The sequence below is a fragment of the Xenopus laevis genome, chromosome 4S, assembly GCF_017654675.1.
Source record: "Xenopus laevis strain J_2021 chromosome 4S, Xenopus_laevis_v10.1, whole genome shotgun sequence".
In the NCBI taxonomy this organism is placed as follows: Eukaryota; Metazoa; Chordata; class Amphibia; order Anura; family Pipidae; genus Xenopus; species Xenopus laevis.
Window position 1 is genome coordinate 45,957,395 of NC_054378.1, and position 27,554 is coordinate 45,984,948.

General features: G+C 38.2%; 1 protein-coding gene across 4 annotated transcripts; it reads right to left on the reverse strand.

Annotated features, from left to right (window-relative positions):
* Positions 1-494: 494 nt before the first annotated feature.
* adat1.S (adenosine deaminase, tRNA-specific 1 S homeolog) lies at positions 495-27,464 on the reverse strand. 4 transcript variants are annotated; one of them, XM_018260593.2, is made up of 10 exons: positions 27,321-27,464; positions 25,606-25,760; positions 22,913-22,969; positions 20,923-20,977; positions 17,302-17,432; positions 16,646-17,195; positions 16,424-16,563; positions 14,254-14,353; positions 13,219-13,305; positions 495-710 (listed from the first exon to the last, which is right to left on the reverse strand). In XM_018260593.2, the coding sequence occupies exons 1-10, from the start codon at positions 27,332-27,334 to the stop codon at positions 581-583; spliced, it is 1,419 nt and encodes a 472-aa protein (XP_018116082.1). In that variant the 5' UTR covers positions 27,335-27,464; the 3' UTR covers positions 495-580. The 4 variants fall into 4 exon arrangements, 3 of the variants coding, with proteins under 3 accessions (XP_018116082.1, XP_018116081.1, XP_041417122.1); XM_018260592.2 differs by having other exon boundaries at positions 495-713; XM_041561188.1 differs by having other exon boundaries at positions 495-713; positions 27,350-27,445.
* Positions 27,465-27,554: the final 90 nt, after the last annotated feature.

The window sequence follows — 27,554 nt, forward strand, 5'->3', positions numbered from 1 at the left end:
ACTAAATCTGATATGCCTGCTCTGTACTTAAACAAATAAGGGCCTATATGTCTCAGTATACAGTAGCAGGAAAAAACAAGTGCACATTTTAAAATGATGGTCATTCCCTGCTGAATTGTACAATGTATAATGGAATATCCCCCTGCACGTAATTAAGGGTCTGGTTCTACTAATTCTAGGCTGGTGTATTCAGTCCTGGTAATGATAGATAATATCCCATGTTTTTATGAAGAGATAACAGAGCTATGGAAGTTGATATGGAAAGTTGTGGTCAGAGAAAAATGGAAACCTAAGAGAGTAAAACCTACAGCAGAATTATCATCACTTTAATAGGAGTAAAGGGTACATTGACCCTTATGTGGATCCCCTTGGTATAAAATGTAGCACAAACTAGTGACAAAATACTGAGGTGAGCGAGGGGTTTTTCTGCTCTGTTTAGTAGTGTGTAGCTGCTGCAAGTACAACTCATTTTTAAAAGGGAAAGTCTTGATGGATTTATCGACAAATAACACTTTAATGAAATAAGATTATTAAAAAAAAAAACTTCCCCACCAAACCTTAAAGCATATTTAGTCTGCTGTTAGCTGAACAGAAGGAAATCACGTGGTGTCTGGAGCCAAGATGTGAAAGCTTGTTCTCTCAAACACTTCCAGGCTTTTTGGTAACTGACAGCTGCCTCCTTATAATCCCAGTAAGTCTTCAGGCCTTGGCTGCTGGAATGAAGAGAATCAAACTAAATTGTAGGTCGGACAAAAAAGGGTCTTTGCAAACTAAAGATTTAACATGGTAAAAAATGTCCATTATATATTGTTTCTAAATAGTACCTGTATACTAAAATTAAAGTGTTTCTTTTGCTTAATTTTTACAGTATTACATCTTAATGAAAATCTTCATAGTCATATTACTTTTTATTAATTTTTCTAAGGTTTTAAACCTTTTAAAGGGTTCTTCATAAGTACACTAGAATTATTGCTTATTGGTTTAAACTATGGTTTAAGGAAGGAAAGTCTATTTAACTTGGGGGTGCCAAAAGTAAGGCACTCCCAAGTAGATGTATTTACTTACCCAGGGCCACCGTTAGAAATAGCGGGGCCCCGTACAACAAAATTTTCAGGGGGCCCGCCCCAGATCCCACCCACAACACATAACAGTTAAAACAGCTCATATACATCAGCGCTTAAAAAAGGTAACCCCCCACAAACAAGTTATGAAAAGCTATTAGGGACCAAGGCCCCCCTATAAGTAAAAAAAAAAAAATTGGTGCATGGACCCCCATAAAAGATTTTTTTTAAAAAGCATTGGTGCCAGGGCCCCCTTTACAAAAAATTAGGGCCCCGAAGAATATTTTTTAAAAAAAACATTGGTGGCGGGGGCCTATAGAGTATTAAAATACATTGGTGGCCAGGGGATTAAAAAAAAAATAAAAAAAAACACATTGGCGTTCAGAGGAACTAAACTCGTGGCTTCAGGCCTCCTTTCATGACTTTGGATCTTTTCGCCACTTCAGGACTTCGATATTGTCTGTTTCCATGACTTCAGGTCTTTTAGACGATTCATGACTTCAATTACGGCTGTTTTCATGACTTCTGGTCTTTTCACCACTCCTGGACTTCGGCTATTTTCGTGGCTTCGGATCTTTTCGCAGCTTCGGGACTTTGGCTGTTCAGCACTTCCACATTTAGGCTGTTCGGGACTTTGGAAGGAGGCGGCACGGCTTTGGCACTGTCAAGGGGGGCCCGGCTCTTTTGAAAAGTTCAGCACTGCCGGGCCCCCCTTCAGGCCCGGGCCCTGTACACTTGTACCCCCCTGATGGTGGCCCTGTATTTACCTGAAAAAGACAATCACGCCGGCACGGAGCTTTTTCGCACATGCCCAGTTGGGACCGTTCTGGTATTTGTGCCTACTGTGCATGTGCGGAAAGCTCTGAAGATTGCCGAAGGAAAAGAAGAGTATCCGAAGATACAGAAGATGGGGGTGGAGAGCTCCGCTGCACTACTCTGCATAATTATGCCAAGGTACATGACAGGGGCACTTTTGCCACTGACTTACTAAGGAGGGAGGCCAATAGACGGAAGGGGACCCCATGTGCTGTCTCTGACTTTCAAAAGCCTGGTACTGTCATTAAATTTCAGAAACCACTAAAAAACTAGAAAATATATGTAAATTGAAAAGACCATCTAAGGTTACCTTAAAGGTGATCTATTCCTTCACTAACTTACTAATAAAATGATAATGCTTTCTATATACTATCTTTGCTCACGTTTATTTGTAATATCACAGAGCAATACTGTTTTGGCTGGCAGGGTCAGTGACCCCCATTTGAAAACAGGAAAGATTTACTGTAATAGTCAAAGACAAATAATTAGAAACTATAAAAAAAAAAAGACCAAATGAAAAGCTGCTAGGAATGATACATGCTATAACATACTAAACGTTAGCTCATTAAAGGTAACGCAAGGTGCAAATAAAGACTCATATTGCGTAGTTGCTAAGAAAATCCATGCAGTGTTTTAGAGAGATTTCATGATTTGAGCGTTTAAGCAGATGTAATTGTCAGTATCCCCTATGGTGAGGTATTTTAAGCCCTTGCCATAAAACGCATTGTTTCCTATTATTTCACTGGTCTGTCCAAAGGATATACGTTTGTAGCTGAAAGAGTTAATGCAGGTTATGTGAAAGGAAAGCAATGAAAAGTTTGATAGTGCGGCTAGAAGTGTGTTTCCCAGTCTGTGTTGTCCACAAACAAACTCCACTTTATAAACACAGCTGTGGAACAACAAACCAGCAACTGGTCATTTAAAGTAAGGAAACCAAATCCCTTCTCCTGAAATTTCCACACATAAACTATTTACCTGGTCTAAGCCACAAACTTCAGCACCTTACTGACATTTTCCTATTACATCACTGCCCCATGCTATGAAACTCGAACCATAAACAGCTGAAGGAGTGTGTGTTAATTATACAACTAACAACTCACACAAATATAAATACAGTTTGGTGTTGTCCTGGATGGGCAAACGTTCTTCTTTAAGAGAAGGACTACACGGACGATTTCGGCGCGATGCGACGAACAAATCAAAACGCCTGCGTCAAATTGCCTGCGACGGAAATAAGGTCGGATGCAGACGCAGCGTGCAGTTGTGTCGCGCCGGATCTACGCTGCAACTTCATCCGACAATGCATTCACTTCCGTCGCAGGTGTTTTGTCACAGCAGGTCGGATTGCGCCCGAAAACGTGTGTGTAATCCTACCATCAATTACTAGTTACACCAACAAAATTATCATTTGCATTTTGACCTACAGGTAATTTATATACGTATTAAAAAATTTTGTATGAAAAAAGGCCGAAGTCTCTTAAACACTCACACACTCATACGGACCTAACTATAAATGCACATATATACACTATATAAACTATATACACATATATACACTATATAAACTATATGCACATATATACACAATATAAACTATATACACATATACAGTATACACTATATACACTATATAAACTATATACACTATATACCATATAAACTATATGCACATATATAACAAAACCTGTACTAATTGTTTATTGTAATATCACAATAGCCTATGATATTATTCTTGTTCAATAAATCTTTCCAGACAATCTTCATTAATAGAATCAGCCATCATCCAGCAGTGCATTCCACAACCTCACTGTCCTGACTGTAAATAACCCCCTACGTTGCTTCAAATGAAAGTTCTTTTCTTCTAGTCTAAAGGGGTGGCCTCTGGTACAGTGATCCACTTTATGGGTAAAAAGGTCCCCTGCTATTTGTCTATAATGTCCTCTAATGTACTTGTAAAGTGTAATCATGTCCCCTCGCAAGCGCCTTTTTTCCAGAGAAAACAACCCCAAACTTGACAGTCTACCCTCATAATTTAAGTCTTCCATCCCTCTAACCAATTTAGTTGCACTTAGTCTCTGCACTCTCTCCAGCTCATTTATATCCCCCTTAAAGGAGAACTAAACCCTAAAAATGAATGTGGCTAAAACTGCCATGTTTTATTTACTGAACTTATTGCACCAGTCTAAAGTTTTAGCTTCTCAATAGCAGCAATGATCCAGGACTTCAAACTTGTCACAGGGGGTCACCATCTTGGAAAGTGTCTGTGACACTCACATGCTCAGTTGGCTCTGAGCAGCTGTTGAGAAGCTAAGCTTAGGGGTCGTTGCAAATTATCCAGCAGGAAATGATGTTGGTCTGTAATATAAGCTGATGTTACAGGACTGATTATTAAATTCTGATGCTAATTGCACTGGTTTCTGTGCTGCCATGTAGTAATTATCTGTATTAATTACTAATCAGCCTTATATTGTGACATTTCTATTCTATGTGTACTGTATATTGTGAGTGGGTCCCTAAGCTCAGTAAGTGACAGCAGCACAGAGCACGTGCAGTGAATCAGCAGAAAAGAAGATGGGAAGCTACTGGGGCATCTTTGGAGACACAGATCTTTACTGCTAAAGGGCTGTGGTTGCCTTGGGCTGGTACAGAAGCACAATAAATAACGTACAACATTTCTAGCTACTTCTTTAGTTTAACCTTCCTTGTCCTTTAAGGACTGGAGTCTAAAACTGCACAGCATACTCCAGATGAGGCCTTACCAGGGACCTATAAAGAGGCATAATTATGTTTTCATCCCTTCAGTTAAAGCCCTACTTTGTGCAAGACAGAACTTTATTTGCTTTAGTAGCCACTGCCTGGAATTGTACAGGCTTGCCTTTCTGCTCTAATGGGCGCAGGCCAATCCTTTCAGCAGTCACACATCATTCTGTTCAATGGGGGGTTAATACTGATCACTGCTCAGCAGCAGCACTTTCACTGTCCCATTTCTTATTCCCCAATGCAAATCACTAAAGGATTTTGTTGCAGTTATTGCTGCCAAAATGGGGGCACACAAGTTATTCAAAGCAAAGCTTCAAATACTTTAGCCACACACAAATGTGAAACTTTGAATAATAATTTTCCTTAATAAAAACATGAACAAGCATTATGTTTTATCCCAATTTATTTAAAGTGGACCTGTCACCCAGACACAAAAAGCTATATAATAAAAGTCCTTTTCAAACTAAACATGAAATCCAATTTCTATTTATAATTAAAGCATTCATAGCTGTTGTAAGCTCATTTAAAAATCTCAGCTGTCAATCAAATATTGTCTGCCCCTCCTCTATGCTAATTACTTTCACTTTCCATTCAGCACTTCCTAGATGTCACTGGTCTCCCCACATTCTCTTTACCATTTAATTGTGTAGCCAGGGCATGGGAGTGGACATCAGGTCCCCCATTCTGGTGCACAAACAAGATTCTGAGATGATACAAGGCTTGTCTTAATAACTGTCCACAAAATGGCTCCTGCCTGCTTGCTATAATTTTGAAATCCCAGACTGAAGGAAGCAAGATTCAAATAATTTATATAGTGTAATTAAAGTTCATTTTGCTTGACTAATGTGATAAAATAGGATTTTGAATATTTTTTTGGGGTGATGGGTCCCCTTTAACTGGGGTCTCATTATCTAGTTAAAGGAAAACAAGGGGTTGTTCACCTTCCAAACAGTTTTTTCAGTTCAGTTGTTTTCAGATTGTTCACCATAAACAAAGTTTTTTTTTTTTTCAATTGCTTTCCATCTTTTATTTTTTACCATTTTCCCAAAATTGAAGTTTAATATTCCTGTCTCTAGTGTCTCAGTCTGGCAGCTCAGTGATCCATGAGACTCTGAACTGTTACAATTTGCAACATTTAGTTGATACATTTCTCAGCAATATCTGTGGAATATTAGCAACTATTGTATCAATTCTAACAGCTGCCTTTAGGGCGAGGTCACACTTAACGTTTTTACGTTGCATTTTTAAAAACGTGCAGACAAGCATAAATACGCCAGTGAAACCACGCACGCATGATAATATGCATTTTTCAGCCTGTCGTTTTCAAGCAGAAAAGCAATTTACATGCAAAATGTAGCCGTACTGAGTCAAAATGCAACATATTTACATCACCAACATACAAATCTGGAAATACATATACAAGATGTTTTTCAGCGAAGTGTATTTCCAAACCTGCAATAATACGGCATTTCCTTGTCGCATTGGCGTTTCTGCTGAAAAATGCAAATACTGGTGTTACATGGTGGATATTGGCTTACAAGCTCCCTGTGGGAATTGCTTTCGTGAGTATTCCATTATTTTCAATAGGGCTTCATTTTGTGCATATTTACGCTTGGCTGTATGTTTTAAAAAAACGCATCGTAAAACACCATGTGTGACTTAGACCTGTAAAAATGTTATCCCCAACCAAAAGTGCGGGCTAATAGAGCCCGCATTCCGGATGGGGATAACAGTCGTTTTTTTTTCCCTAGAAATGCCCCCGGCAGCGATATGCTACCCGCACCGGGAGCTCGCACGCAACCATGCACGGTCACTCACATGCACATAATGAAAAGCTGCCCGAATTGCTCACTATGCGCATGAAGTCACATATGCATTATGCGCATGCGAGTGACCGCACATGGCTGCTCGCACCGGGAGCTCCCTCCTGGTGCGGGTAGCGATGGCGGGGGGCATTTTTTAAAAAAAAAGTACTGTTACTCTACGGAAAAGTACCGAAACCCAGGGATTCTGCTCAGCAGGGACAAAGATAACAAATGTATCAACTAAATGTATCAATTTAGAACAGTAAAGAGTTGGCGACCCCTCTCCCAGAGCTGCTTTAGTAGGTGAAAAATTAAACTTTATACTTTAATATTAGAAAATTGAAAGTAATTGGGAAAAAGTCTATTTCTGGTGAACCAGAATCTGAAACCAACTTAACTGAACAACTCACTTAAAGCTAAATATTCGATATGGGGAAGTACACCTAGGGACACATTTACCTAGGGTCGAATATCGAGGGTTAATTAACCCTCGATATTCGACTGCCGAATTGAAATCCTTCAACTTCGAATATCGTTTAGAAGGATTTTAATCCATCGATCGAAGGATTATCCTTCGATCAGAAAAACCTTGGAAAGCCTATGGGGACCTTCCCCATAGGCTAACATTGGCCTCGGTAGGTTTTAGGATGCGAACTAGGGGGTCGAAGTTTTTTTTAAAGAGACAGTACTCCGACTATCGAATAGTCTAACGATTTTTAGTTCGAAACGTTCGATTCGAAGGTCGTAGTCGAAGTAGCCAATTCGATGGTCGAAGTAGCCAAAAAAAACATTCGAAATTCGAACTATTTTTCCTCTATTCCTTCACTCGAGCTAAGTGAATGGGCCACCTAAATAACAAAAAATCCATAGTAAAAGAAAATGCAATTAATGCATTCATTATTTACTGGTTTCATATGTAATTTGTAAGTGCAAATAAACACATCCACTAGTTGATTCCATTATAGTGTGCCTGGCTGTGAATTTTACTCCATTTGCTTTTCTTGTTTCTGTTTAGATCCAGCATGCTGCATTCTCACCTATGAATTGAATAGACGGTTGCGTACGATACAGTAATAAACATGCTTAGTTGCATTAAAAATATATGCGTTTTCCTGTGCTCAGCAAGCAAACACTGTGTGTAAGAGCCCTACATCTGATAACAACTGAAAATAGTATCTGCCTCTTACTATATACCCTCCACTGCACATCAATGAGCATGATTTCATAAAAAGGATATGTTTTTGGTTGCACATTATTTGTTATCTCTAATAAAATATCTGACTTGGGGTTGACATGTTTCTCCACAGAAGCGATGTTTTGTACTAGGGTCATTAGGATGAATAATGACAGTGTCTGGATGCCCTATAGATGCAATATTTTATTGAGTCATTGGTGACCTAATATGACTTTTCTATTCCATACTGTTTCACTCCAACCTCCTGACCCTTTTATGAGCTGAACCAGATAAGCATTCTTAAGCTGGCCATAGATGTTGAGATTTTTAAAAGATCAGATCCTGATCGTGAGACCACGATCTTCTCAGAACGATCGTACGATCGTACGAATCTACCATCAACTAAAAAGACCAATTTACCAGGAAAACAAAGGGGAGCTGCCTGCTTGGCCCTGCAAACATAGATAGATTGCACTGGGACCGACAAAGTTTTTTTTTGACCTGGCCGATCAATTTCCCGACAGATGTCGGCCGAAAAATCGTAAGATGTACGATCGTTCGAATACCACTAACCGCACGATAATTTCGAAGGATTGGTCGGGCTTCCCTAAAATCGGTCGTTCGGCAAGAAGAATCGTCGCGTCTATGGGGACCTTTACTCCTGATAAAGATGATGGATCAGCAATGCACATGGAGTAGAGCCCCCATCTTTCAATTCTTCTTAGACATTACAGAGTCTTTAATGGAGAACTGAACCCTAAAAATGCATATGGCTAAAAATCCTGTATTATTTAATGAAGACATTATTGCACCAGCCTAAAGTTTCAGCTTGTCAATAGCAGCAATGATCCAGGACTTCAAACTTGTCACAGGGGGTCACCATCTTGGAAAGTGTCTGTGACATTCACATGCTCCGTGTTCTCTGAGCAGCTGCTGAGAAGCTAAGCTTAGGGGTCATGGCAAATTATCAAGCAGAAAAGGAGGTTTGTCTGTAATATACTGTAAGTTGATGCTACAAGGCTGATCATTAAATGCTAATGCTAGTTGCACTGGTTTCTGTCCTGCCATGTAGTAAGTATCTGTATTAAAGGGGACCTGTCACCCTAACAAATAATTCCAAATTATTTTTTTATTTTATCAAAATTTACTTACACTACATTTATTATTTAAATTTAGTTTCGTTCAGTCTTGAAATGACACAATCACAGCATGCAGGCAGGAGCCATTTTGTGGACACTCTCATTAAGACAATTTGTATATCACCCCAAAATCGTGTGAACGTACCCGATGCCTAAGGCATAGAGGCGGGGCAGGTAATATTTGATTGACAGCTCACATATTTAAACGTCTTTATAACAGGTATGGCTGCTTTAATGAAAAAAACGATTTGGGTTCCATGTTTAATTAGTAAACGACTTTTGTTATACAGCTTTTTATGTGTAGGTGACAGGTCCACTTTAATTACTAATCAGCCTTATATTGTTACATTTCTATTCTATGTGTACTGTATATTGTGAGTGGCTCCCTAAGCCCAGTAAGTGACAGCAGCACAGAGCATGTGCAGTAAATCAGCAGAAAAGAAGATGGGGAGCTACTGGGGCATCTTTGCAGACACAGATCTTCCCTGCTTAAAGGCTGTGGTTACTTTGGGCTTGTAAAAAAAAACCAAAACATAATGTACAACATTTCTAGCCTACTTTTTTTAATTAAGCTTTAGTTCTCCTTTAATGCTTTTTTGCAGAAAGAACCATCATATTAGGGGAGAGATAGCTGTATCAATAGAACCCTTTTCAGATTCTTCCCAAAAATCTAGTACTCCGCACTACATAAATTACAGCTAGCTGACCCTAAGCATTCTCTTGTCCTCTTCAGCAAATCACGTCTCTTGTCTTGCATAGACCCCTAGGAACAGTCTTAAAGGAGAAGGAAAGCTACGGAGGCATTTTATTGCCAATAGATTAGCTGCAATAGTGCAAGCTAGAATGCTATATTTATTCTGTAGAATGTTTTACCATGCCTGAGTAAAAGCTTTAGAAGCTCTCTGGTTGTTTAGGATAGGAGCTGCAGTATTAACATGGTGTGACATCACTTCCTGCCTGAGTCTCTCCCTGCTCTGGGCTCAGATTACAGTAGAAAGGGGAGGGGGTGGGGAAGAGGAGCAAACTGAGCATGCTCTTGCCCAGGGCAATGAGGTTTAAGCTGAAGGCAGGAAGTCTGATACAGAAGCCCATGTGTACACAATAGAAGGAAAGAAATGCAGTGTTTCTTTTGACAGGGGACTCAGAGCAGCACTACTTTGGGGGTTTACTGGTATATTTAGATGGCCCTTTCTGATAAGGCTTACTTAGTTTTAACCTTTCCTTCTCCTTTAAAGGCACAGATTAACACCAGAACCTTACAGTGCCTCTAGTGGAGTTTCTTCCATTCTCCCATGCCAGAGAAAAATGGCAGCTTTTGCTGCTTAAATGGCTCTAATCATACAGGCTATTAGTTTTAAAGGGCGACATTAGAATTAACATTAAAATTAGTTCTAAAATCTCAACCGCACCGCTTAGGTCTCCTTTCTGGCATATTGGGAAGCATTATTTGTGTAATCAGGGGTCACCTCTTTCATCTGGGCTCACAGTGCAAAAAAGATAAGGAAGAAACACTTACTCTATTAGACCAAATAGTGAAGACGGGAAAAATTTATAAATGTATCCATGCCACTTCAGCGCTAAAGGATCTCACAAACACAAGAAAATGAACTTACAGATCATTTGAACCTTTACTCCTGCTTCATTCTCACAGTAGTATGACTTAAGTTTTCTAAACACAGTGATAAATGTGGCAAGTTAGCTTAAAGGAACAGTAACACCAAAAAATGTAAGTGTTTTAAAGTAATGAAAATATCATATTCTGTTGCCCTGCACTGGTAAAACTGATGTGTTTGCTTCAGAAACACTACTATAGTTCATATAAACAAGCTGCTGTCTTGCAATGGAGGAAATTGAAAAAAAGCTCTATGGCACAGGTTAAATAATGGATAACAGATAACACAATTATGTTCTACAGAGTTTATCTGCTGTGTAACCTGAGCCTTTTCTCCTTTGAATGGCTGCCCCCCTACACAGCAGATTATTTATATAAACAATAGTAGTGTTTCTGAAGAAAACACAGCAGTTTGTGACCACAAAATACATAAAGACAAATACGAGAGTCCTCTGCACTCAACCCATTATTTAAATATTTAAAACATAGACATTTTGTGCCTTAAGCTTCTAAAAAATGCCTTACCCTTTAAACAAAGCAGGGATTTTTAGTCCATATATTGCAATATATTTAAGCTGATATTATATTTAAGATATTTTAGTAACTGTATGCACAAAATGTCTCAAATATATTGATAATGGGTTGAGTGCAGAGGACTCTTGTATTTGTCTTTTTTATATTTTGTGGTCACAGCCTCATTGCACCCCCGCCTAATGGTTTTAAAAATTAGCGGTGAGCACAACTGTTATGTTTTGGTAGCCAAGGATGAGTAGAGTATTAGCAGGTTCATGCAGCCATTACACAACAGTAAGCAACTCTAACACCACAAGCTGTATAGAAAGTATGCACAGTATAAGTCTTGAGCACAGTAACATCTACAGGCCATTTGTATAAACACCACTTCAACTTTCCCTTGTTTGTCATAGTTCATATAGGAGCAGTGACCAGCTCCTTGTTGTAGCTCAGGTGATCCTACTGGTGTCTAATAAAAGGGCAGCCAAGTTTGGGAGTTTTACTTTGAAAGCAGCTAGTAAATTGCAGGTAAAACTTATTCCATTTGTAAAATGTATAATGAAGCAATAGAATTCTTAATGAATCAGATGAAAATTAAGCGTAGGACTGGCCAGATATGGGATGACTTTGACGTAGTTGGCCAGCTTAAATATATTGCAATATATGGACAAACAATCCCTGTGTTGTTTAAAGGGTAAGGCATTTTTTAGTAGCTGTATGCACAAAATGTCGCTGTCTTAAATATATTGATAATGGGTTGAGTGCAGAGGATATCTTGTATTTGTATAAAAGTAGAACATTGCCCAGGGGGGAAAAAAATTAATATCTGAACACTGTTACACAGACATATCAAACAAAAGACACCCCCTGAATCCTTTCAAGACCAAATAAAAAATATCTTTATGCCTAAGGGTGGAAAGTATTAAATAATCAAGAATCTGTGGAACTAGAGACAGGTATCAGCATTGCGAAATTGGAATTTAGGGTTTCTGCTCCCATTGGAGGTGCCGGCGTCTCGTTTTTGGATGCCGGCGACCATTCTTGTACTCAGGGCGAATATTCTTGGACGCCGGCGACTATTCTTAGACGCCAGCGACCGTTTATGCGCTTGACCCGAGTATAAGCCGAGGTAGAGTTTTTTAGCATATTTTGGGGGCTAAAAAACTAGGCTTATACTCGAGTATATACGGTACAATGGATACTTGCCATTCTTCTATGCACTTGGCAGAAACTGCATATTTATAAATAGGCAGAAAATCAATTGTGCACCTTCTTTCACTTTTTCTGGTGTAATATCACTTTTATAGAAAGGTCCTTAACGCATTAAAATTACATGGAAGTACATAATTAGAGAAATATTTAAATTAAATGTTTCATTGGCTGCACTTTTGCTGAATTAACACTTAATTTAACTGCAGAATGGAGACAAAAAAGACTAAGCACCGATGTGAGCAGCATTTCTCAGTAAATAGTTAACTTCCAGCAAAGAATGGACATTGTGCAAACTAATCACACCCTACTTGTAATAAACGGTTAATTCATGAAAAAGACCTGGTGACGTGCAGGATTTTATTACAGACATTAGGCAACTTTTCCTGGCAATATGACATGCTCAGCCTGCAGTCCACTAAGCCTTTTTTAATGAGAGCAACCTTTTGGATGCAGTTCTGTTTGAAAATAGTAGCGAATAACGCTAGATTGCAGAGAATAAAGCTAGAAAGACAGGCTTCCTATTGAAAAATGCTAAAGAGAGTCATATAACGCCAATAGCAAAACAAATTAGGTGGATTTTCCAAATACGATGTCTCAGAACGAATCCAAAGCACGTGCTTTTACTTCACACACTGCAATGAAAATACAGCAGCCACAACATTTAGGGGCACATGTACTTAGTTCGAGTGAAGGATTAAAATAAAAAATACTTCGAATTTCGAAGTATTTTTTTGGCTACTTCGACCATCGATTGGTCGACCTTTGACTACGGCTTCGAATCGAACAATTCGAAGTAAAAATCGTTCGACTATTCGACCATTCGATAGTCGAAGTACTGTCTCTTTAAAAAAAACTTTGACCACCTAAAACCTACCGAGCACCAATGTTAGCCTATGGGGAAGGTCCCCATAAGCTTTCTAAGTATTTTGTTATCAAAGGAAAATCTTTCGATCGATGAATTAAAATCCTTCGATTTAATTGTTCGATCGAAGGAAATGCGGTAAATCCTTCGACTTCGATATTCAAAGGATTTTATTTCGAATATCGAGGGTTAATTAACCCTCGATATTCGACCAATAGTAAATGTGCCCCTTAGAATCCGTATTGACATTAACTTGCATTTCACCTGAGAGACTCTGAGCGCTGTTCTTCTGGCAGCCTCTGAACCATTTCTTGAAATGCATTGAATAGTTCTGCTTTACAGATTCGAGACCTGGAGAAGATTGAAGAAGGGAAAACTGAGTTACTAATACAAACACAGTAATCATACCTAAAACACCTATTCATGTAAAATATCACTAAAATTCTAAATACCACTCAATCCACTTGTACTTGTTAAATTCAACAAGAAAAACAATATATAACTACTTTTCGTTTTTTTCAATGGTGTGTGTGTGTGTACATTATCATGGATGTCCAGTATGAGCCAGCCACCCACTCATATGATGTCACAGAGAGAGGGAGAGAGCTTATTCCTATATGGATAGAGGGAATGCTGGATCCATGCAGTGGTAGATTAATGTGTCTGTGACTGCCGAAGAAAAGTCATCATTCAACTTTATAGCATTGTGTGAAAGCACAATGTTCATCCTGTGCCAGCAACCACTACCCCCCTGTAAAATAATGGTTTATAGATTTTTGTAAGTCAAAGTGATTTTGGTACTTGTGGCAAATTTGATGACAGTGCCAAAAGCAGATCATGCTGGTTGTAACATATATGTAGCTGAACCCTTATAAGCAGCTAATGTATGGCAGATTATTATATTATATATTATTATTATTATTATATGGTGCATCAGTCTAGTTGCAATCAGGGTCATTAAACCATCTTCTTATGGTTTCATGTGTAACTGATACAGAAATATGTATTACTTGATGTTCATTCAACTTGCAACACTCCAGTCGCTGCACTCCAGCCAAACCAAGTTCAGAGTGAAGTCTTCAGCAGAAGAAAATAGAAGAGCTGATTTACGACTTGAATAAGGGCAGTTTCTAATTGCAACAACGAGCAATTAGTCTACAACATGGAAAATGAAAGTAAAGACCTGATCAGAAACTTTTATTGCACCTGCATAAGCTCCATGTATTGCTTTTTGTACACACCAAAAAGTCTCTCTAAAAACAAACTAATAAAAAAAAACCCCAAATGTTAGTCTCCTACCTGCATTGAGGGCTTCCTATTGCTTTTTTGGTTGTTCCTTGTTTGTAGCCATTTGCAGTGACATCAAGTGGATGGTGGGGTACTGCACTCCAACTAATAGCTGCAGAGGAAATATGTCACAAAAAGCAATAGTAATAATGTACAATTTTAAGGGGTTATTTATCAAAGGTTGAATTTTAAAGCTATGTGAATTTTTTTAAACTCTAATGTTCTCACAACTCGAATGGGAGGATTGTTCTGAAAAATTCGAACGTCTAAAATTCGATTGAATAGGAACGACCCGAAAATTTTAATCAAAATCTAATCGAGTTTTCCTGAAAAAAAAAAACTTGAATGTCAGGAAGGCTATTAACATCTTCAAATGGTTCAACGGACCTCTGCCATTGACTACTACATGAACTCGGCAGGTTTTAGGTGGCAAAGTATCGAATTAGAGCTTTTTCCTGGGTCGAGGTGTAATAAATCTCACATTTGAATTTGAGTTGGTGGTTTTAAACGCTTAAATTTTAATTTATGAGTTTTGACTATAAAAACTATTTGAAAATTTGAATTTACTATTCGAACCTTAGTAAATCTGACCCCAAGTGTGGATTCTTTGCTTTCCTAATAGATGGAGAAGCTGCTTATATGTAAATTATTAGGATGAGCAATGCCAGGTTATACTTCAGTGGCTAGAATGGTTCCTAACTATCCTCCATGGTTTGCAATTTCCTTTTGCAATTTTTTTCTTATATTTTTCTTATCTCGTTTTCCATATTCCACATCTAGAAATTAAGTAATAGCTGTTCAAAAACAGTTGGAGTGCTGCAGTTCGAAGGTCCCTGATACCAAATGATATTTACAAAACATTCTCTCTTCAGTCAAATCTAAAGCTGGTGATGTAAATGCTGTTTTTCCCATGCATTATTATTGAAATTTATTTTCTTCCTCCCCTGATGGATTCAGAGTCTTGAAAGCAAGAGTAAAACCATGATTACACATGCTGAAATATTTTCTGCACTTCATTTGAAGTTGTCCATAGCATGTGTTCAGGTATACTAAGCTAAACTGAAGCACCCAAAGAGATGAAAGTTGACTACAGCAGAATTTTAAATGCAGCAGCTTAGTCTAATGACGACTTGAGAACTACTTAAAGGGATGGTTCACCATCAAACACATCATTTCAGTTGGTTTCAAATTGTTCACCAGAAATATTTCCAAACACTTTCTATTTGCGACCATTTTTCTAATACTGAAGTGTAAAGTTTAATTTTACACCTAAAGCAGCTCTGGGAAGTGGTGCCGAATCTTTAAAGGGATCCTGTCATCGGAAAACATGTTTTTTTCCAAAACACATCAGTTAATAGAGCTACTCCAGCATAATTCTGCACTGAAATCCATTTCTCAAAAGAGCAAACAGATTTTTTTATATTCAATTTTGAAATCTGACATGGGGCTAGACATTTTGTCAATTTCCCAGCTGTCATGTGACTTGTGCCTGCACTTTAGGAGAGAAATGCTTTCTGGCAGGCTGCTGTTTTCCTTCTCAATGTAACTGAATGTGTCTCAGTGGGACAAGGGTTTTTACTATTGAGTGTTGTTATTAGATCTACCAGGCAGCTGTTATCTTGTGTTAGGGAGCTGTTATCTGGTTACCTTCCCATTGTTCTTTTGTTTGGCTGCTGGAGGGGGAAAGGGAGGGAGGTGATCACTCCAACTTGCAGTACAGCAGTAAAGAGTGATTGAAGTTTATCAGAGCACAAGTCACATGACTGGGGGCAGCTGGGAAACTGACAATATGTCTAGCCCCATGTCAGATTTCAAAATTGAATATAAAAAAAATCTGTTTGCTCTTTTGAGAAATGGATTTCAGTGCAGAATTCTGCTGGATCAGCACTATTAACTGATTCATTTTGAAAAAAAATGTTTTCCCATGACAGTATCCCTTTAAATTTTGGGAAAACTGTAAAAAATAAAAGATGGAAAGCAATTGAAAAAAGGCTTTGTTTATGGTGAACAATCTGAAAAAATGCAACTGAAAAAAGTGGTTGGAAGATGAACAACCCCTATTTTATTATTTATTTTATTACCGTAACCTATTTATATTACATATATTGTTAACACTTTAACTTTCCTTATTTCTGTAATGGCTTCTGTTCCATGGGTGGCAGAAACAATCCCAGCACCTTACCTGCTCCACATGGAACAAGTTTCCTGGTGACATCCATTTTAGTCAGTGCATCCCTTCCATGCTGAAACTGTAAGTCTGACTGGATGATATGTACTTTGTTCAACATAAATGCATTAGGCAGAGATTTCACCTTCTGGCACCTACAGGAAAAAGGAAACGACAGTGATTACATACATAGCTATATATGGCATTAAGGAAGGCACAATAATCCCTTATTGGTACCTGCTGTAGAGAGCTCTCTCCATAGCCTCTTGGCTGAATGGACACTTTCCCACCACAACTGCAGACAGATAGATTGGCTGCTGCAGAAAGTGCATGAGCAGAGCACCCTGACAGCCAAGTACATTCCAGCGAGCCATCTTGTCACTACAGGACATGGACATGGTACGATCTCCACGGCCCGGCTTGATACGGAGAACCCCAACAGTGTGATAATTCACTCCTGGGCTATAACTGTCCTGAAGCTCCCCTGGAACAGACTTTGCTCCAGTCCTATGCACATCCAGAGCTTCTTGACAGGTAGAAGGAAATGCATGGCTATTTTCCTCATCACAATTCTCCACTCGGGTCAATGTCTCATCACTTTCTTCACTATGTTTCATTTTCTTACTTATGAAACCAATATCGTCCTCACTCCTCGCCCTTCTTTTGTGTGTTGCACAAGATTCAAGTACACTGTTGCCGCCATGGTCCTTTTCTGCAGTGTCAGATGGCAGAGGATGACCAAGCTGGTCCATATGAGAAATAACTGGAATAATAGAGGCATCACCACCTGAACCAAGAAATATTGTGACAAAAATATATAACAAAACAATTATTTAATGTTGACTGATTTGACTGTAAAATATGTGTAGAGTATGTTTGTGTCATTCACTCACATGGTGTATGGCTGGTAAAAAAGACAAAGGAGATCTCTGGCCTTAGCATCCACTTTCCTTTTTCAGTTCCCGGAATAAACAAGCAATTCTTGCCCTCTGATACAGCTAAAGAAAGCTGTTGAAGGAGGTATCTATTGAAGAGAAATAAAAGAACCTCAGTGTAATAAAGATAAATGAATAGACGTTTCCAGGCCTCATTTATTTGGGGAAAGAACCCCCCTATATTTGCCTGGGTCAAACTAAAGGCCTCGGTCGAGGAAGGAGGACTAGCGTTTCCTGGCCTACAGGTATATGTATATTTCCTAGCGGCAAAACTGTACTATATTACCTGGTGGTTCAACTCAGATCCGAATAACCCTAACTTTCAATTACAAGCAACTCTGTCTGGTTCAGTGGAATCACTAAAATATATTCCTTACAGGAAAAGGGCTGATCTGGTTACTGAGCATCTGATCTTAGCAACTCCACACACAGTGAGGAATTCTACACTCGGCTGTGCCACCACTTCTATCCCCAGCCCTACAATTGTGGAGCAATTCCTACTTTCCACACATTCACCAACTGCTTGCCTACATGAGATGTCCCAGAGCAGGGTGATTTATCACCAGAGACCATTGATCAGGGACAACCCAGAGTATTCAATCCTATATGGTATATATATACAACGACAACAGGCCTTTCTCGCTAAATTCACTACAACCCAGCAAGCTGTTACTCTGACTGCCTTTGAAGGAGCCCTGATGTCGCCCGAACCAAAAAAGCTAGTTACTAAATTATATGGCAATCTGATCTCCAAGAGTAGTTAGGCAGGTTATTTATACAGGTTATATATGTTAGTAAGGCTGAGGCATCAAATAATTGGTTAGGGAATCACTGTGTGGAATTTGGCATGGTGCAGGAGTGTATTTCTGTATAGGTGATGCAAGTAATATGTATTGTACCCCCACCCCACCCCATTCTCTCTACTGTATCCCTTGAAAAAGTTACATAAAAACTTTTAAGAAAATAAATGAGTAAAATCTGTGTGGTGTCACTGGATCCAGAACCTGATAGAGCAGGGGTCCCCAATCTTTTTCACCCATGAGCAACATTCAGATGTAAAAAGATTTGGGGAGCAACACAAGCATGAAAAATGTTCCTGGGTGGTGCCAATAAGGGTCGTGATTGGCTATTGGTAGCCCCTATGTGGACTGGCAGCCTACCGGAGACCTTGTTTGGCAATACACCTGGTTTTTATGCAACCAAAACTTGCCTCCAAGCCTGGAATTCAAAAATAAGCAGCTGCTTAGAGGCCAGAGCAACATCCAAGGGGTTGGGGAGCAACTTGTTTCTCACGAGCTACTGGTTTGGGATCACTGTGATAGAGTATATGTTTCTATTACATCATTTAAACAGGATCTGAAGTAACACAGTGAAAAAGCAGACTCTGGAAAAAAAACATTGTTTAAAAACGGATCTCTTAATATTCTGCTGACAAACAGAAATATGTTGTTGGTAGTACTGATCCAAGCTAAAAATCCCATCAAGTCTAGCATCCTGTCTATAACCAGAATAATACCCAGAGGATTATATGTGACCACATGCCTAAAAGTCTGCCTCCAGATGTGCCCAGCTCCACATTCCAGGGACCAATAGTACATCTAATGAATAAAAGCTAAAACAGCGGATATAAAAGGATAATATGAAACTTCAAGCATATTTGAGCTTCTTTTATTCACTCTCTATGCAGGGAAGTAGCTTTAGTATTTAAAAACCCTTTGTATGGCTCTAAAGGGATATTTGGAACTCTCTCTTGGCATTCAAGTGTGAAAATTTTATTTGCACTTCTGTAGTTCGATTATTTTAGGAACAATAAAGTGACCAATTACCGGTACTATGTTTGAAAACAAGATTTTTTTTTTTAACTTTTAAAAAAAAAAAATTGTGCTTTGTATGGTCCTAAATTAAATTGTGAACCCAATGACGCAGGTACAATACAAGAACACTATTGTATAACCTTTATTGCTAAATAAATTGATCTTATTTGTAAGAGAAAAGTAACTGCATTTGAATTGCATTTGAATTGATCTCATTATCACTGAGGCGTGTTTGATTTATTTCCCAGATGAATAATGTCTATATTATATATAGCAGCACAATATAAAATAAAGGCCAATAATAACACTTGCAATAGGTAAATATAATGCATTGAGTGAGTGAACATTTGTTTCATTGATTCCTCAGCTATGTGATGTAAACCCTATTCCAGATCTTGCCAAACAGATCAACTTAAAGGGATTCGGTCGTGATTTTTATGATGTAGTTTTTATTTCTTAATTACACCGTTTACACTGCATAATAACTCACTCTACAATATAAAATTTCATTCCTGAACCAGCAAGTGTATTTTTTTTAGTTGTAATATTGGTGTGTAGGCAGCCATCTCGGGTCATTTTGCCTGGTCATGTGCTTTCAGAAAGAGCCAGCACTTTAGGATGGAACTGGTTTCTGGCAGACTGTTGTCTCTCCTACTCAATGTAATTGAATGTTTCGTAGTGGGACCTGGATTTTACTATTGAGTGTTGTTCTTAGATCTACCAGGCAGCTGTTATATTGTGTTAGGGAGCTGCTATCTGGTTACCTTCCCATTGTTCTGTTTTTAGGCTGCTGGGGGGGAGGGGTGATATCACTCCAACTTGCAGTACAGCCGTAAAGAGTGACTGAAGTTTATCAGAGCACAAGTCACACGACTGAGGGCAGCTGGGAAACTTCTGAAACGTCTAGCCCCATGTCAGATTTCAAAATTAAGTATTAAAAAATCTGCTTTTAAGAAATGGATTTCAGTGCAGAATTCTGCTGGAGTAGCACTATTATCTAATGCGTTTTGAAAAAAATGTTTTTCCCATGACAGTATATGTATGCGAGAGGCATGTGTAGCTTTACAGTTAATGGATGTTAAAGCATTTAGAAGGTCCAAAGAATGTAGTACAGGACCTGGGGATTTCCAGAAAAGGAATCTGGATTTGGGACTTTGTACCTTAAGTCAACTAGAAAATCATGTAAACATTAAATAAACACAATAGGCTGGTTTTGCTTCCAATAAGGATTAATTATATCTTAGTTTTGATCAAATACAAGGTACAGTTATGGGATCCGTTATCCAGAAGCCCATTATCCAGTATGCTCCATAGACTCAATTTTATCCAAATAATCCTTTTTCTCTATAATATTTAAACAGTACATATCAAACTAAGATATAATTAACCCTTATTGGATGTAAAATCATTCTATTGGGTTTATTTAATGTCTACATGATTTTTTAGTATGAAGATCCAAATTACTGAAAGATCCGGATAATAGGTCCAATACCTGTACTCTTTTATTATTACAGAGAAATGTGGTATTTAAGGGTTTGCCCTTTGCACACAAAGAGAAAAAGAAAATTGAATGTACTGAAATCTCAGTACTGAAACCTGATTTTTATGCTTGTGGTGATATATCTAATGATGAGGTGAATTGTACATGAAACGTTCTGTTGTACTGTACCTCTAAAGAATACGCCTCTTTCATTGCCTTTTTCCATTAATATCTTGTTCTGTTGCTTATAATCAAATAGTGTGATACACAATAAAGAATTCCTACCTTTGAAAACTCCTTTTTGCAATTATCTCTGCATGACTGTCTTGGATCACATCACCTATTAGAGAAAAGCAAACATTCCCACTACACTGCAGACAAGCTGGACACGACAATCAGTCAAACAAAAAGCATTTGTCTTTAGCAGTTGGGTGTGTATTTTTTTAAAGTTCATCTGATGGTTAAGACATCATCAGCTTGGCATATATTCTAAAGGTTCTTCATTCAAGTACATCTGGAAAGTGCACCAATCTCACTCAGTAGGCCACATTCCCAATTAGGAATAAAAAAGATATATTTAATAGATAAAAGATAATAGATAAAACAGGGGGTGTCTATGAGCCAACACAGAATTATTGTAGGGATGAATATGTAAAGCCTTATACAAGTGCTTTACTTTTCACTATTTGTATTTTCGAAAAAACTTTCAGTTTTCCTTATTGAAACTGATGGCTAGAAATTCAAGGATAAAACAATAAATTTCTGCAACTTGAAGTCTCCAATATTCCAACATTGCTTGTTTTCATAACAAATGTCGATGGAAAGGCTGTAATGTAAAAAGGTATTTCCATCCAAAACCATTTTTTTTTTTTTTTGCATAATAAATGAAAATTTAATTCTAAGCAACTCTCCAATATACATTATTTATACATTTTCAACGGTTTCCAAGCTGTTTGTAAATGTAATTGCAGTTGAAAGAAGTGTTTCTAAAGGTGGCCATAGACGTAACAATTAAACAAGAAAGATCGTTCGTTTCAATACACACGTGTAGAGCTGAATCGTCAGATATACAGGTAGATAAACGGGAAGAAGCAATAGAATTCTACCTGTATCTGACGATTCAGCACTAACAATGGCCGATGTTTGGGTCCCTTCAAAGGCACCCGATCAAAATTTTCCGTCCAGCCCGATCGACGAGCCGACCGATATCCAAGTCTTCTGCCGATATCGGTCGGCTATTTTTCCACCATACATGCAACGAATATCGAACGAAAATTTGTTTCGTACGATATTATCTGTGCATCTATGGCCACCTTTAGTCCCGTTCTGTTCCGTGCTTCAGGTGGCTTCACTGACATTGTTTGAGGAGATAGAGCCAAAAGTGCAAACAACATGAACAGCAAGACATTCAAGGCAATTATATTTCCAAACAACTTTAAAATCACTTTTGGGAAAACACGCAGCAGTTGTATCTCTTAATAGAATATCAAACAAAAGAAATCTAAAGTACGTAGCACATCCAGGGAAGGTTTAACCCATGATAAGTTCATAAAAAGAGACTTTATTATAAAGGCACTAAACAGATAATTAATGCTTGGCAATAAGCACACCTCATTCATAACTTGTAAGGTGCCCATTCTTTATAAGGTTTATTTACGGTTATGAGTATAATACTGTATTTTTCATACTGATACAATAAAGTCTGTTTTTTCCTAACCCTTTCATGGATGCACTCTGCTTTGGATTTTCTTATGTGTAAATATGCTGCCCTGGACCTCTGATTTGAATACTATAGCAGTTTAATTTTGCTGCTTTCTCACACGAAGAATTATAATAAACAAGGCAATAATAATAATGTCTTCTTATATCCACTAAATATCCGCCACACAGCGGCATTCCAAACGGCAAATAGCCTTTTATGCTTTATTATGCCAAAGATCACCTGCAAAGGGTTGTGCCCCTTCATTGGGTTTCCCAAAAATACAGAGCAACTGACGTTAGCTACGAAAGCCTGGGTGTGTACATGGGAGTTCTTTTACTAATCTAATGTTTTAGATTTTTTTTTGCACAATTTTTGCAGCAATGTACTGCGTTTGACCAAGTTCTTATCCGCGATTATTTCTATGAATTGAGGCTCCATTGGATGGAAGTGGTGGAGACTGGACCAAAGTCATTGAATCCTGTTCTATATTGCTAATGTTTTGTTGGTCACAACCCTCCCTGAGAAATGTGCCATTACCCAAAGCACAGAAAACACACTAAACGCATCTTTTACCTGTTTTCCGTAGCTTTGATTGGCCAATACATTTAGTTCCAGTTCCCATAGCAACCACTATGAAAGAAAAGTAAGATATCAGATTTAAAAAGAACGACTTAAATAATTAATAGTCAAAAAGGAATGTACCATATGACAGTATGAAGAACAGCAAGAAACCAATGATTAGTTTGTGTGATGTAATGGTGCAAGGACTCAGTTTGAAATATTGCATTAATAGTTTCATGGAAGAATAAGGGGCCTACTTAAGATTGCTCATGCTTTTCGGAACAAGCAATCTTTAAAAAAAAAAAAAAAAAATGAGTTTCCTAAGTCACGCTGGGTTTGGAGCCAAAAACCTTGACAGTTTCTAAAAGTTTCCAGCTACAAGGTAATAAGGGAATTGGCATAGCCTTTTTCTTGTACTTTGTTGTACTATTTTTGTTTTCCATGTTTTTTAATGTTTCCATGTATCACATGGCCCTTTGCCACAGGAAATTTAATTAATTTATCATTAGTGGACACTTGCAATTAAATGCTATACCATCAGTAACATTATGATAAAAGTCTGATATAATAAAAGCTTAAAAATCTGTTGCCAAGATATGGTAATTTATAATAACTTGGATTGTAAAAGAATGCAATTAAAATTAAAAACTGAATATTATGCTCTATATAGGTATGTGACCTGTTATCCAGGATGCTTACGGTACAAATGTAAGTGATTAAAATGATAGCAGTAATAAGAACTTTAAAGTTATAAAAATATCAAATGACTAAAAAGTGGAACAGTTTGATACTGTTATTGCACCACCACAAGTTTTATCATAACAGTTGGATTTATCTATAAATGGTATTGGAGTGGGTTGATCTCTACATATTAGCGTTTTCTTGTTTGGGAGAGGGCAAGAATGATCTAACAAAGAAAGTTTCTCCAAAATAACTAATGCAACGCTGCCCTCTGTTGCCCACAAAGTTACACTACCCAATTGTAAAAATACTTTTTTACTTCTGTACCACATGAAGTTTTGATAATTCCATTTGTACATGACAATTCTGAAGGGTCTGAAACTTCAATTAGACAATAGCAGTAACTGTTCATTTTAATTTGTTCCATGTCTGTGTGAAATTAGATTCAAATGGTTTTGAATCTGCTAGATAGAAATGATAGCTTTGCACATACACTTATCTGTAACATTGATTCTCACCAGTATTGCAAAGAGGCAATTCTTTCATCTAACTTGCAATGCAACAGAACCTCCACTATATATTGCACACTTTTAACCTGATGGGCTCCAGGCCCGGACTGGCAATCTGTGGGTTCCGGCAAATGCCAGAGGGGCTCCTATATGGTTCCATATAGTGGGCTTGTAGGGGGCTGTTTGGGCATCTGTGTACTTGGAATGACAGGGCCTATTCATGCCAGGTCTGATGGGCTCTAACAATGTTGTACATGTACATAATACCTATATCGCCCAGCCAGCACAAGAGGCCCAAGCACTGCAAGCCACTTTACTTGTCTTCTGGAAAAGAGGACATGCTATAGAATCTGTTGGAAAAATCATTATCTAAACAGTGGTCTCGCTGATTTAAGATTATATCTGACAGCAGGGAAGGCAGCCAAATCTATAACTGACCTATGTCATCATTATAGAATGTGATGTGACATCACAGGGAAGAAAAGGTCAAGGCATTAAATCATAAGTAATTGATGGTCATCATCAAGAATAGATTTTTTTTCACCACCAATAGTGCTATGTCACTTTTAGTATCAAACTTATCATATTTATGAATTTGTGTAATTTTTTATAGGGTAAGTGGAAGATAAAAAGGTGCTGTAAGTGCCAATATTGTGTAAACTTTAACATTTTTTGCATTTCTATATTGTTCTATAGAAATATATGTTTACCCATTCTAAATTCTTTAGAATTTCTTTTAGCGAAAAAACGAAATGCATATTTCGTTTTTAGGGTCTGTCTAGGTATAAGGGCCAAATTCAAGTCATAAAAACACTATGTGGTTTTTTTATGCTGGGGCTGAAATTTCAATCATGTAAATTTGTGTCCACCGTCTATATCTTATGGTATCTGCAGTCCACATCATTTGGCACAGATATTTTGGGAAATGTGTGCTTTGATATACAACACAATCATTTTCCATTGTAACATTGGGCTATATGGATGATATTACTATTTATCTTTATATAATAACATGTTGAGCAGCCCAAGAGAGATTATACATCATTCACATCAGTCCCAGTCCCATACTTCCATGCAAAGTTTAATGAATGCCAGCTAACCATAATACAAAAGTACTTAAATGTTTGCACCTAATGACATCAGATCTTATACAACATGTGTGGGTTGTGACATGCTTGGCCTATGGCTCTATATGTCCGGTAAGGACTAGTACTTTTCAAAGCATGAATAGCATGAGCTGGACAGTTCAAGCCCTTCATAAATGAACCCCACTTAGCATGGGATTGTGGTGAAGCAGTGAACACATGCAAGACAACATGAGTAGTGTCTCATGTGCGTTCAGTGCTTCACCAATGTCCTGTATTTGGTACATGTACCACAGGAAAGAATATCTGTTAACTCATTCCTGCACAGCAGAAAGCATAAAATATCCACCGAACAGGAATGCAAGAATAAAAGCCAATATGCAAAATCTAAATGATCCAATGCATGCTGAGAAATATTTTTTAAGTGTACCCTGTTTTGAAACTTTTGTGTCTTCTCCGGACTCTACTTGTATAATTGCAGCCATCAGTGTCCATTCTCTGCTTGGATCAGGTAATCCCTGCTTAGGTAACTGAGTACTGTAATGTCCATAACTCAAAGCAGCAATCTCGTCTGCCGACCACAACCTTTAATGATCAGAGGACAAAAGAAACACAGACATAAGGGTGACTTTAAAATCAAAGGCACATTTACAGTAATATGGAAGCACAGCAAAATATGCACACAAACTCTGGTTTATAATGTTATCAGATATCCTTTTTGCAGTGAATGGAGTCAGCACTAGTTATACAACTTGATTCAGTGCCATTATAGTGTAATACAGCTCTCCTACAGTGCTTGAAAGTATTTTTAAGTGAGGGGGCCTAATTTTTTTTTTTGGAAGGAAGGAAGGGCCTGAGATGCCTAAATTACATCACCAACATGAGCTGTCTCTAACGTTATAACATTGGTTAAAAACGACATCACTCATATCAATAGCACAGTTATGTACATGAGTACATGAGTTATGTTATTATTATATGTACATATAATAATAACATAGTAATAGTAATAAGTAACATAATCCAGTGAGCAGGACAGGGTGAAATAAGTATTTGCCAAGCTGCTGGCCTCAACTACACTGATGCGAATCGTGCGTAAACGAGTAGAGTTGACACCTATTCAGTTTTGACCCAAACAATTCGGTTTTTGTAAGGCCTGTTCGGCTCTCAACTTTCTGTTCGGTTTTCAGTCTTGTGAAAAATGAACAATAATCTGGCCAATAAATAAAAACATTTGAAGATACTCACCTTAACATGGCTTAGTTATAAGCCAATGCTGTTAATTTCTTATTATTACAGAAACAAACAAACAAAAAATCAAATTATAGTTTCATAGTTAAGTTGGTTTGAAAAAAGACCAATGGCCAATCAATCAATCAATGAAAAATAAAAAATAGTTTTTCTAAACGAGCTTTTCTGAATTTCATAGCTTTCTTGATAACCGATTTCTTTATAATAGATCCCACACCTGTAATTAGAGGTTTGGGCTTAAGATGGCCACAGACGCAAAGATCCGATCATACGAATCAACGTACGATCAGACTTCCCCATGTCCCGACCTGCCACTAACCATTCGTACGATCAGATCTTTACCAGCCAGCTTTACTCATTAGGCAGAATATAAACAGAGATAGGGTTGCCACCCCTGTAGTTTTGAACTGGTCATCTCAGTTTTTTCAAAGGGGCTGTCTGTTTAAAACTTTCTGTCCGGTTTAAAACATTCAGAAAACTGAACAGAAATCAAGCCATTTGCGTGTAAGTGATGCAATAACCCCAACCTGGCGTCATAACTCCACCGACATCATTGTGTCTTCCTCTGATGTCATCATGCCCACCCCAATATTACTGCCCCACCCCCAATGCTATCTGCTCCGCCCCCTTTGTTTGGGTTTAGCTGCTGGAAAAGGTGCCAACCCTACAAACGAGTCATTTGCACAGGTCCGTGCGGGGAGCGACGTGGCCGGCCGGGTTGCCTGGGGCTGCGATGATGGGCAAGCTGTATTAGTACATCAGGGTTTATTTTGCACTAGGGTTGCCACCTTTTCTGGCTTTCCATCAATACCACTGGCATTAGGTGTCATCTTACTGGCCAGGTGTCAGACAAGCAGGCAATATTCCTCTCCTGACACCTGCCCATTTACTCACATGTTTAGTCGCATATTTTATAATCTCACTTGCCAGCAGGGCCGCCATCAGGGGGGGGTAACCTGTACCGGGCCCGGGGCTAAGGGGCTGTGCTGAAGATCCAAAGCCACGCTGAAAATGGTATGTGGAGAAGTGCAAAGTTAGGGATTATCTGCAAGTTGCATGATCAGCAAACTAAATTTCAAGCTGTGACACAATGCACGACTGGAGATTTTATGAGCAGTATGAAATTGG

What these genes read in the sequence shown, in the direction of transcription:
- adat1.S (XM_018260592.2), bottom strand. An exon ending in ACTTGTTCCATGTGGAGCAG is followed by an intron (nt 14,354 to 16,423) that starts GTAAGGTGCTGG and finishes TTTCCTCTGCAG; the next exon opens with CTATTAGTTGGAGTGCAGTA. An exon ending in ATAGGAAGCCCTCAATGCAG is followed by an intron (nt 13,306 to 14,253) that starts GTAGGAGACTAA and finishes AATCTTCTCCAG; the next exon opens with GTCTCGAATCTGTAAAGCAG.